The 12,449-nt window shown below is 38.0% G+C and overlaps 1 protein-coding gene across 2 annotated transcripts in view; it reads right to left on the reverse strand.

Moving 5' to 3' along the window:
- The window catches only part of CPED1 (cadherin like and PC-esterase domain containing 1), a 153,016-nt gene that overhangs the window by 115,715 nt on the left and 24,852 nt on the right, over positions 1 to 12,449 (reverse strand). For both annotated transcript variants that reach the window (XM_026113527.2, XM_026113529.2), the window contains exon 4: positions 1,874 to 1,980. In XM_026113527.2, the coding sequence (XP_025969312.2) occupies positions 1,874 to 1,980 (107 nt within the window). The remainder of the gene's footprint in view (positions 1 to 1,873; positions 1,981 to 12,449) is intronic.

Raw genomic sequence — 12,449 nt, forward strand, 5'->3', positions numbered from 1 at the left:
CCCTTCTCTGCCCCACTTAGTTTGTGCAGCTTCCCTATGTCCTGCCAGCTACCAATCACTAACTCTCACCACATGGGAAGAGCACATGGGGCATGTGAGCCCAGAGCAACCCCATGCTGCCTGTGACAGCCTGGGAAGGGGGAGCAGAGAGGAGCACACCGTGGGAGCAGCCAAGCTGTCTGCAGTTCCACACAGCTTTATCAAGCTTCATCACCTTAGCCTGGGTTCATACCTAAGTTAATAAGCTCTGCCTCTTGAATTTCTATGCTTGCGCACAATGGTAAGCTAACATAGCTAAACCATATCCAGGCTCTACTACGAAGAATGGTGCTGCACTGTGGTATGGGCATGCCAGCAGACAGTAGCGTTAGTCCAATATTTAAAGCCATCTGGTTTAAGCCCCTGCTGTGCTGTAGACTTCCTGAGAGAACCTGGACAACTCCTTTGATCACCTTATGTCTCCGTTATCCATGTATGAAACTTCTGGACATTGCAGAGTGCTCTGAGGATTATTACATTGCAGATTATTAGAAACTCAGATACAATATTAATCAGTAGAATGAGAAACAAATGGGATGCTTTATTACCTGAACTCACCTGCAACCAAAGTATTTATATTTTTAGCAAAGCGCAACTTCCGTAAAAATTTCATTTTGTATATACTGAGGTATGGTATCCTGCCCAGAGGACCCCAATATGCTCCTAGCTCTGGATACTGTGGACACACAGTGTTCTTTTGAATCCCCATGAATATGCTTTGTAGCTGAACTACATCCCTTTTAAAAGTACCTGTGTTTCTCCCAAGCCTGCAGATCAGAGACTGTATTTTGGGTCTTGTGATAATTATGTATGTGTTAGTTATGTTATATAAATATAAATATATATAATTTTGCAATTTTATATATATATATATAATATATTACAATTATTCCAAATATGAGCCAAACTGCATCCACAGTTTGGTCACATGTTTTCAAACAAAGAAAGACCTCAGTTTAAACAGGTCACATATATTTTCACCACCAGGTCAGGTTCTTATTTAGATATGTGCATACCTAAGTAATCTAAACTGTGCCTACAACACGCTCAAGTGAAAAAAAGCAATCCTGAAAATATAAGTAAATATTGGCACCACTGATGCTTTGGACAGTGAATAAGCAGATTGTTGTGCCAGAGCAGAGCCCAAGTAACTCCTGTGAAGGCCCTGGATGAGGACATCGGTCCAGCTCACACATTATCAATTGTAGGAGCACTGTCACTGCTTGGAGAGGTGCCTGAATTATGTTTACAAAGGAGTAAATACATTAGATGAAACTCAACAGTGATGTAAGTTGTGAAGCCTGAATTAGTCCAGCTTTATCTTCTGCCAAAGCTATTATTCAGAAACAGTGAATACATTTTCTAGCTGTTTCCCCCCATTTCTAAATTTTCTTTTTCCAATGGGATACTTGTTTAAACTTCCTTTGACTTTTGTAGTCCCCTTTTCTGCATGGTCTGCTGTTTGAGAGTGGCCAGAAGCAAAAGGGTTTGCACAGAAGCAAAAGTTCAAGTTGGAGAAGAGTGAAATGTGACACTTAGTTGTAACAATTTTCAATGTTTACATTGAAATATTTACATCCAAAACATCAGACTACATCCACATAAGAAATTACTCTTGATCTCTGGATGTGATATAAAGAAGAATTAAATGTTGATATGTGATAAGTATTTTTCAGTAGATATGAAACTTGACAAAACTTTTTTATAGTTTTTAAACCATGTAGCTGCACTGTAAAATCATCATCAGATACTCTTTCTTTCTGTGAGTGAGTGCTGAAAATTTGAGATAGACCTGTCCCCTCATTTCCACAAAGGATAACACATAATCGTGTACCTTCTGGAATAACTCTACATGATGCAAGTCATCTATTTGAAAGCAGCTACTACCATCAGTTTTTCTGGAAGACAAGCAAATCAGAAGATCCCAAGGGCTCAAGTCACCTGCCAGAAAAGAAAAGAAGCATACTGAGAAAGAAAATATCATGCAATTCCTGTCTGAACAGAAAATGATTAGAGCCAAATCCTGTGGAACAGCAACCTGTTGGGGGTTTAAATACATCAACAGCTACACAGGTGGCAGAGGGAACAAAAGACGTATTATATTCAGTACCACAGTTCAATTTGGAAATATTCTTAGGTTTTTCACAGTTGACACTTCCTATTAAACCTGTGGCATTTACTGATGCCTACTGATGTCCAGGCACCTGGAGTCTGGCCTGTGGTAACAGCATTTAGAGATGAAAAAGTTGAATAACATGATCCTGCTTTAGTCTGTTCCTTTTTCTGAACTCTTTGGCACATGCTTTTGTAGCACACATGCACAATATGCAGTGTGATCTTCTGAGCTCTCTTCTGTTATTGAGAAGCAAATTTTACAGGAAGTAATTCTTAGCCTGAATTTGGGTGCAGCTACTTCCTAAATATTAGACACCGGATTGGCAACATGTAGGACCAGTGAATATGTGGAAATCAAGTTGTAACTTGAGAAAATGGCTGTATTCTTAGTCACTAATTCTTCTTTTCTGGGGGGAAGCTGACATGTGAGACCATGGGATTCTATCATCAGGAAACAAGTAATACTGGAGTCAGAGGTGACTGTTTGAAGAAGAGCCAAAACTAAGTTGCACCAATGAAAACACCATTATGGATTAGAAGATACAAATAGGTCTAGGAGTTTGCCCATACAGCTGCATGTGATGTCCAGGGTAGCTTCAAACTAGTCTGGTCAGCTACCTGAGGCAGCCACTTGTTTTCTTCTGAATACAGCCTTAGTGATCTGGATTAGTTAGAGATGGCGGCATTTCCAAAACAATTAACAGAATCACTGTATCTGTTCAAGACATCTTAAGTAGATTCAATAAATGGGAAATCATTTCAGTGATGGGGTGCCAGTTAGAAATAAAAACTGCTAAACAGAAAGGGCAGCCAGAGAAGCAGTAGAGCATCTAAGCCAGGGTATATCATTTAGTCATAACTCTGTTCAGGGTAGCTATCACAGTGATTGGTTGGTTGGTTCTTTTTCTCCAAGGTTGGAAAGATTACATACATTTTATTTCATTTCTGTGCTACCCATCTGTGGCACCTTTAATTTTACAGGATTGTCCCCTAAATTTGGTCCCACTGATAGCCACAGAGATATTATTTTGGCTGCTTTCCATCTCCAAAATGTAATTCTTTCCCATACTGATCCCAGTCCCAAACACAAGGCAGGCTGAAGATTCCACTTAAGGAGATTTAACACTCAATTTGCATTAAGTACAGTAATGAATGGAATGTGCAGAACAGATTCAGGATTATGAAAATAACTAGCACCTTTTTAATGTTTATAAGCAGTGCTACAAAAAGCTAGAGATAAATTTTCAATTATATTCTATCCTTTACTGTAAATAATTCCTCAGTTTTACATTACAAGAACAAGCATTATTGTATAAAACTTCATTAAGGCATAAAAAATTTAAGCAAAGCAGACTCACTACATGTTCCTTTGCGAAACAAACAAAAAACTGCAGGTAGATATAAAGATCATACATAGCAAATAAATATAATATTAAAAAATATGAGGAAACACTTCATTTTGGTGCAAAAGACGGACAGTGTTAATAACCTACTCAATGGTCCTGACCAGCCATGTAATTATCAGATAAGCAGGATATTAAGCCTTTGACTGGTAAACACCTTTGACTAAATCATTATAATTACATATAAAGCACAATGTCTAGCTGTGTGCAAACCGAAAGGGTGCTGCAGGGAACTCAATTTCTCAGTAGTAGTTCATTTCCTTCCCTTGTTTATTATTACACATCCTGGCCAGGGATGAATTTGACCCCTGACTCCAAAAGATACACTGCATTGTGTATCATTTGCCTTTAGGACACAGCAGAGTGATCAGTATGAATGTACAAAAGAAAAGAAAAAGGAAAAAAGGGCTCTCAGACCTTGCTCATTTCTGAACGAATGCCCAGGAAGTAGAACAGTTAACTGCTAGGAACAATTTTTCAATCTGGTTTGAATGCCTGCCATTATTTGTGTTTTCTATTTAGGGTAATTAGATGTCTACCCAGTTATTTCAGTACAGAACAATCAGAACTGAAACATGTCTATTTATAGAAAACAGGAGACTTCCTATTAGTGAAACAACGTACACCTAGTGCTGTCTCTCAGATTCAGGCTGACAGAGCTTTCTGATTTCTATTTAAATATATTAAAGCATTCTGAATCAACTACAACTGAAAAAATGTTCTTGGAAAAAAAAATGAGAGAGGCATATGTTATAACAGTTATTTAGTTCTGGAACAGACTCTTTTGTCAGCAGATATAGCCTATAAATTGTTCGTGTCATCCCTTACACAGTTTAGCTTTCTGAGAAAAACGAACATCTATGATCATGAGACCATGAGCCTGTCTCCCTTCTATAACTGTGATAATTATAAAACCATAACTCAGCAAAGAAGAATTATTATTATTCATATTGTGGTAACACCACATTACCCAAGCAAAGGATCCCAAGGCATCAGGCACTGCATTTTAACACAGAAGAAGATCCCTTTCACAGAGATTACATCTAAAGCAAGATACAATGTGTGAGTTAGAACAATGCACAAAAAAGGAAGAACAAAAATGACAGTAGTAAGACAGCTGTATGGATGAACTTGATGTTTCAAAAAGCTTTTAGAGATGATTAATGCAGAAACATTAATAATGGCCACATTACTCCTTCTGCTAATCATGATCTAATTGCTAATTTCCTGCAGACTTCACACCAGAAGTGGGCTTTGAGAGGATATTTGAATTGGAATATTAAAATAGATATTTCATTTCTGAATAATTTAAAGCAATACTACTAATAATTTTTGTGAACTTTTTCCCACATAAAGAGCTTTGTCTGTGCTTAGTGAAATTCTGTTTGCCGTATTCAGGTAGATCAGTGGAGTTCAGCATGTGGTAGTAGTAGACCAGCTGAACAATATGAAGACCCACCTCAGGGAGATGGTCTTTGCTGCCTTGTATTACTTTACATTTGCAGTTGACAAGCAGAAGGGTGGCAATTTGCAATGACAAATTGCAATTTTCTGTTCAGCCCCTCACTGAGCATCTTTTCAAGCTAAGATTTTTTTGGTTCAGCCCGTTAATGATGTAGGCCTTGCCTACACAGGGAATGTTCATCCACAGAACTACAGCTTATTATATAGGCGAAGTGATTCTAGTGCAGACATGGACTATGCTAGAAGCATGATATTTTCATTTGTCTATCTTTTGCCAGCTCTTTCCCTCAGCTCCTCCTGACTGACACAAACAATCCTAGTGAGAGTGCCATTTTGCTGATATAACTATCTACATAAGAGGCCTCTGCCAAGCTGGGTTATATCACTAAGAGATCATGTTCTCCTCAGACCTTCATCAGACATAGGAAAAGTCAAGTGCAGATCTGGCCTATGGAGGCAGATTTGAACATATGCACAGATCAGTGTAAAACCTGCAGCATCAGTCCATGTGGCTAACCTTGTGACATTTAAGTATACACTGAGCCTAGAAATTCCCAGGCTACAGCTCAGTAACAAATACAGTAAAACCATGATAAATCTGAGTTCTCAACAGAAGTGACAGGACACTCAGTGCAACTTAATGGTCAAAATGGAAGCTTAGAAGTTGCAGTAGGCAAATGTAGATGTCTTGTAGCCCTGCCTTGCAGTCCCATTCTGTAAAGTGGTTGTGTACCTGAGATGTGCGTTTCATGTATGTCTGAGAATATCAGCCTGAGTTGATATTCTGAGGAACAGCAGTATGGCATACTCCAAGATAACTATCTCTTTTGACCACCTTGAATTACTTTCATTCAGAAAGAGCCAAAGTACATACTAAACAATTCAAACAGAAATAACTCTCAATTGAAAATAAACTTTTATTGATATAATGTACAAATTATAATTTTAATCTAGATTCCAGTGCTTTCATTGGCTTTTACTCTGACTTGATACTTGGAATAATCAAAATGTTTAATGGGGAAAAATAATTTAAAAGATGGCAATCTAAGGAGAGAAAGAAACTTGTTCTTACCAACAATGGAAATGGCAATGCAGAGACCAACCAAAACATGTAAATTTGCTATAAAAATATTCTACGGAGATTTTTTTTGTCTTCTGATATCATAAATCAAACTGAATAAAAACAAACAAAGGGCTGTAGGATTTAGTGTTTTTTTACCCTTAAAGCAAAAATGTTGCATGGATCAACTTCAAGAATTTTGGAGGGGAAAACAGATTTCTAAAATGAAGTAATCCTGTTCCTGACTTTGAAATTGCCATGTTATCCCCATAAATTATGGCAGTGGAAGCTAGATTTTGCAGGAAATCTGTTAGGTATGTGTTAAACTCTATGGAGTTTTTAATCTCTTATGTGCATACACAGTAAAATATTATTATATTTAATCAAATGAGAAAGTTTAATTTCAATAGCATAGCTAGAAATTTCATTTTTCAGTGTTAGTGTCACCATCCTGATTTTTTAAATGAAAGAAGTCTGAAAATTTAATATAATCTTCATTTTTTATGCTAGTATCTTTCTGTACTTCATTCATTCTGGAAAATTAAAATGCTGGTCAGCTTTATTTTTATTTTAATTTCTAGGCAACTTGCAATTTTGCACTCTCTTGCAACATCAACATTAAAATGATCAATTTATAAGCACTAGAGGACAGTAAGGTGAACCAGCACTTATTTGTCAAGAACATATCATGTCAAACCAGTCTGATTTCTTCTGACAGAGTAACTGACTTAGTGGACAAAGGGGAAGCAGTCATGACAAAACAGTTTTACTTTATTACGTCTTTTGACACTGTTTCCATGTAACAACTATAACGTGAGTGCACAGCTATTTGAAAAATCAACTCTACACTATCAGAGCAGATTTTTTTTTTGAGTAGAATCTCAAAAGACTCCCCACTATACATTCAGTTCTGCTCAATTTTTTCATTAATAAATTGAGTGATGGAATAGAAAGTATAGTTATAAGTAGCAAATGACACCAAGATGAGAGGAAATGTAAGCACTTCAGAAGACATGATCAGACTTCAAAATATTTTTGATAAATTATCCAAATTCAAGCCAAGAAAGTTCAAGACAAATTCAAACTGCCATAATTTGGAAGGAGAAGTTAGATGGACAGATATGAATGGACAATACTGCAGAACAATACTGCAGAAAAGTACCAGGTTCATAAACTGCACATGAATCAACAGTATAATACTGTTGCAAAAAAAAGAAATAACTTTTGAGTTGTTGGAAAAGATTTATTGGGACTGAAACCGCTGAATTTCCCCAACTGGTATTGCAGTTTGAATTTATTCCGTGCCGTACAGTATTCTGAAGAAAAATGATTTTTTTCATTATAATCATAACCTTGCAGACATCGAGAGCTGCAAGCAAACATGAATATGAGTGTATATACAAGGAACAGGAGGTAATCATTCCTTTCCAGTTGGTGCTGGTCATACCTCACCAGTAATACTGTACCCACTTTTGGAAAACATAGTTTCAGTAGAGGATTACAAGAATGGCATGGTCTCTGGAACATTTGAACTATGAATAAAGATCAAAAGAATTTTGATTTTTTTTTTTTTTATTTCCTTTCTCCAAAATGAAGTTAGGGTGATAGAAGATCATTCTGCTGAAGAATAAACTTTAACCTATCCTTTTTTTTTTTTTTTTTTGATCACTGGATACAAAGTAAACATTTTGATTTGCAGCAAAGAATATTTGAAGAAAATTTTCTAACTGTAGGGATGAAGTACTGGAATAAGTTACTTCAAGAGAATTCCTGTCAATGAGATGCTGGGACTTGCACAAATTCAGAGATAACTTTTTTTTTTTTAAAAAAGAAATCCCCTTCAGCTCTTCCTGAAACATATTTCCAGGCAACTCTGAACTGCCTGGGACATGAAGTGAAGGCTTTCATATACAAGTGGTCTTCCAAGCTCTGACATAGTAAACTTATTTAAATACATTCTGGCCACGTTGAAATCCTGATCTGTAAATAAATTTATGATGAATGTAAGTTTTACCCCAGTGTGTCACAGCTCCTCAAAGTCTGTAGGGGAAAACATCGAAACTCTGTGCTAAAGCAGGATAACGGAGGGAGCACCCATTAAACTGAGTTTGGTGAGGAGGCACATATTTCTGGAAATAGTTGCTTGTGCTCACATCCAACTATTTCACTTAAGACAAGACTGAGCCTAAGCAGCAGGCTTCAGCCCTGCAACATGGTCAGTTTATAGGGAGCTGATAGCTTGCTCCTCAAGAGTTAGCGTGAAGGAACTACCAGGAGATGGCTGCTGAAAGGCAACTACTGCCTCTTTGCTTGGCTCCAGACTCTTGGTTGGAATTTTTTGCCTACCAGCATCTCACAGGGCAGCAGCATAAGGCTCTGAAATGTTTTTTGAGGATGTGAGAATTCTACACCTCTGATGGTCTGAGCATCACTGATAATGCTCCAGGGGAAAATATCATTTGAAACCTATTTCTGGTTATGGCAGCTTGGCTGTCACACTTGTGTAAAGATTAGAATGTCTTTCGTTGTTGGACTGAATACTTTCTCTTTGTTAACAATCTGCCCTTTTAAATATTGTTAATATCACTGTTTCACTTGTAAGGTTTTCCCTAGAGGAATGTCTCACACATAGGTGTGCAGGAATTTTACCCTTAAAGAAGTGCTTATTTGAGGTATTCTACTTTTTCAAGTAGTTTTCTTATAATGTGGCTCTTGACGGTTATCAGCAATTTGAATTCACTGCCACAACAACGAAGAAGTGATCATTCTGCTAAAGGAAAATAGTCTGGGGAAAGATGGTAGTGAGGTTTTTGATTATTTTCTGTACTATTCTGGATGGCAGCTGCTCATCTATACATGTGCAAACCTCTTGCTATTTTTCACAGCATGCTCCATATGACTTGTTAAGACTGACTGTACTCTTCCATAACACGCAGTCCAGACTAATAACCATCTGTTTAACCAGTCAGACTAGGATTAAATCTTTTGGCACATAAATTATAATTAAGTATTATAAGTGTAAAAAACTCCACCCTATGTATGAGGCTGAGATTGTTGGACACAGTCCATTCATTCACAAAATACTCTGTATGCCTATGTAAATGAGGAAGAGCCTCTTGGCTGCCAGGGAAAGGCTGCAGGAATCCTGAGGGCACTCACTATTCACTCCTCTTGAGGATGATCAGGGTTGTATTTTGGCTCAGCTGCCCTACAACTACAAGGATCTGAAGTGCCAAGGGAAGGAAGCATTCTTTGTGGAGGAGAGGCTGGCATGAAGCAAGTGGAAGCAGTCTAATTCCCAGAACAGCTCATGTGTCCCTGGCCAGCTTAGCACAAAATGTTGCCCTGTGCAATTAATGCAAAGTCACATCTGAGTTCAGCTTTAGGGAATCAAATATCCATTCAAGGTCCTAACATAGTGTCTCATCCATAAAGGCAGTGTATTGCTTGACTATTCTGTATCTCTTCTGCAAATACTGCAGAGTTATGTTAGATCTAACTTCAGACAGGGAAGCATAGTGCTTCTACTCTCCTATTAAAAGAAGAAAAAGGAGAAAGTTATTTATTATTGTTTCCTGATATTAGGAAGGGCCAGGCTGCAAGCTTGCCTTTCTTGTTAATCCAAAGCAGAAATTTTAACAGTACACAAGTAAACAGTATGAGTGTAGCAAGCCAAGGGTTACCAATTTCTTCCAGAAGAACTCTTCTCAAATTTGGAAAAGACATTTTTCTTTTTTCACTTGGTCTCAGACTACAAAACTGCCTGAGACCTACCTAACAAGTCCTCCAAGTCTGCCTCACTGGGCTAATTGCTGGTATAAGGCAGATGATTTTCTCTAAAAGAAGCAAAAGAAATCAACTGCAGAGATAAATACAAGTTGCAGAGACAGGACAATCAATCTTTCTCCATTTATATCACATTCATTCACACAATATATTAACAATCCTTTCTGCAATCAACAAATTTCCCTATTATAAGAAACAACCATGAGGGCATTTCCAGACCTGCAGCAAATGATTTAAAGCAGTGCTTTTCAATCTGTGGATAACTGGCTGTCCATAAAACATCAAAAGGTAGTGCATAAAATAATTGCAATATTATTAAAGCACATCCACATTTTTTCTGTGCAACCAAAGAATGAATAGAATATTGGAAATAAAAGTAACTAAAGTACATTCAAAAGTCCGATTAGTCTGATTTGGGCAGAAGGGTATTGCAGTATTTAAGAAAAATCCACTAGATAGTTCTTATTTTATCAGAGAGGGTCATTGATAGGCAAAAAATATTTTTTTGCTGAGTTCTACCCTAGATGGTAACTCTTACAACCTATAGTTTTTGTCATGAAATAATCTGTGAACTCTAGCTACGTAAATATGCTATCAAAATATTTTGTGAGCTACAGAAGAGTTCAACAGCAAACCAAAGGCAAATATACAGTCCTGAACCACTGGCAAACACATCAGAGAAATTCAAACACTCAAGCCTGTTATTCCACTTCCGTGCTTACACTCAGCGCTTTGGATGAATCTTCAGATTACTCTGGTATGCTCTCCACACACGGCTACTTCCTGCGTAGCAAGCCTCGCTAGGACTAAAGTGATCCAACACGATATGCTTTGCTTGTATGCAAGCTAAAAAGGCTTATATCCCTCGTTGCTCAAGGATATAAATACACAAGATTTTACTATTGCCTAGGCCCAAATGTTGGAACTCTTAACATTATACATATTTTTATACACTAGATAGGTTACCACAGTCAAAACTGCTAGGTATGTTTCTTACTCACACACAAAAGTACTGAGGGGCTGAGACCTAACCTTCTTCTTTTGGACAGATGTTCTCAGTTCAAGCATATACTTAGCTGCTTACAGTTCTGCCAAAGCTCAGCTAACCCATCTGTGTGGGTGCTTCCTTACCTACTGCAAAGGAAAGAAGGAAGCTGTCTGACAGAAATGACAGCTTGAGAGATTGGAGTCAGGGTACTGAAGATGGACTGGTATGAGGAACCAGGTGAAAACTAGGAGGACAGATGTTTATGTGGGGAGGAGGGGGTCATGCAGTTGAGAGATATATGGACAGGACTGGGAAGAATAAGCTCATGGGAAAGGCAGCTATGTAGTTAAGGAAGTTATTGTCCTATATTATATTGTCCTAGAGTTATTGTCCTGTATTACTGTCCTAGAGTTATATGCTCTGTTTGTAACAGGTGCTGGAAAATTTGCAATTATGTCCTGGCACTGGAAACAGGGTTTGGGGCTGAGCAAGAGAGATGATGGTAGGCCACACACTGACCAAAGAAAAGAAATCAAAACATCACCAGATTTTCGCATGTGTATCCTGCCTCTGATATAACTCGTATCTCTTTTAAAGTACAGTTCAGTGAAAGTAAGTGTGCAGATAACTTGCATCCTTAGATAAATAACACAAGAGGAACTCTCTGCTCTGTGCTTGTGGGAAAGAGGAGGGCTCTATTCCTGGCCAGGAGGAAGGGCACAGCTCCATGCTGTGGTGGAAGTGCAAAGGCCAGGAAGGAAGAAGAAAGTGTTTCATTCCCATGTGGGGAAGGGAGTAAAACCACATTGCTTCATGCAGTGAGAAGGAGGGCTCTCTGCTCTCCAAGTCATGGAGAGGGAAAAAAAGCTCCACTATGATCTTTGCCAAGGAAAAAGACTCTGTCTGATACAATTCCCCTTGGACAATCCTTGCTGCTACTCAATCCAAGTTTTTCTAACAGATAACTCTTGGGACTATATCCAGGAAAGAACTTAGCATCCCTGCTCTGTGCACCCTGAGGCAAAGTCATGTGAAAAAGCAGCACACAGTCATGAAATGGAAGGATGGAACATGAGCAAGTGAGTCAAATGAAAGGCTCAAAGAGTGTATTTCACAGCTTTTTAGTACTTGACTGTGTTCTTTAAAGCTGTTCTTTGTGTGCCATACATGCCTGCTCTGGTCTGATATTCACGAGGTTCTTCAAGATTTTCCGACATTTATTTTAAAGTATTTAAACTTCAAACAACATAAGGAAAAGCAGCAGTTTAAAGATGTCAGGTAGTTACCTCTGTAGTGCACAAAGCAGAGTGACAAAGGAACGAAAACAAACACATGCAGCAATAAAAAACACACTGGGGACAGAAAAACCTCCACTTGGCTAGCATACAGAGCTGTCAGATGAAGAACAGGTAGAGTGAATTGATGCAAAGTCATTAGAATTCAAAAATTCTATAACAGAAACTTTCACTGAAACTCCAAATTATTTTTGCAGGAAAAAACACTCAAAGAAATTTAGGCCTGAAACTCTTTTATTTTGACTGGGTAAAACTCAGAGGAACACTGGATGCACTGGATAGAAATGCAATGGATGCTT

The sequence above is a fragment of the Dromaius novaehollandiae genome, chromosome 1 (assembly GCF_036370855.1).
Source record: "Dromaius novaehollandiae isolate bDroNov1 chromosome 1, bDroNov1.hap1, whole genome shotgun sequence".
Classification (NCBI taxonomy): Eukaryota; Metazoa; Chordata; class Aves; order Casuariiformes; family Dromaiidae; genus Dromaius; species Dromaius novaehollandiae.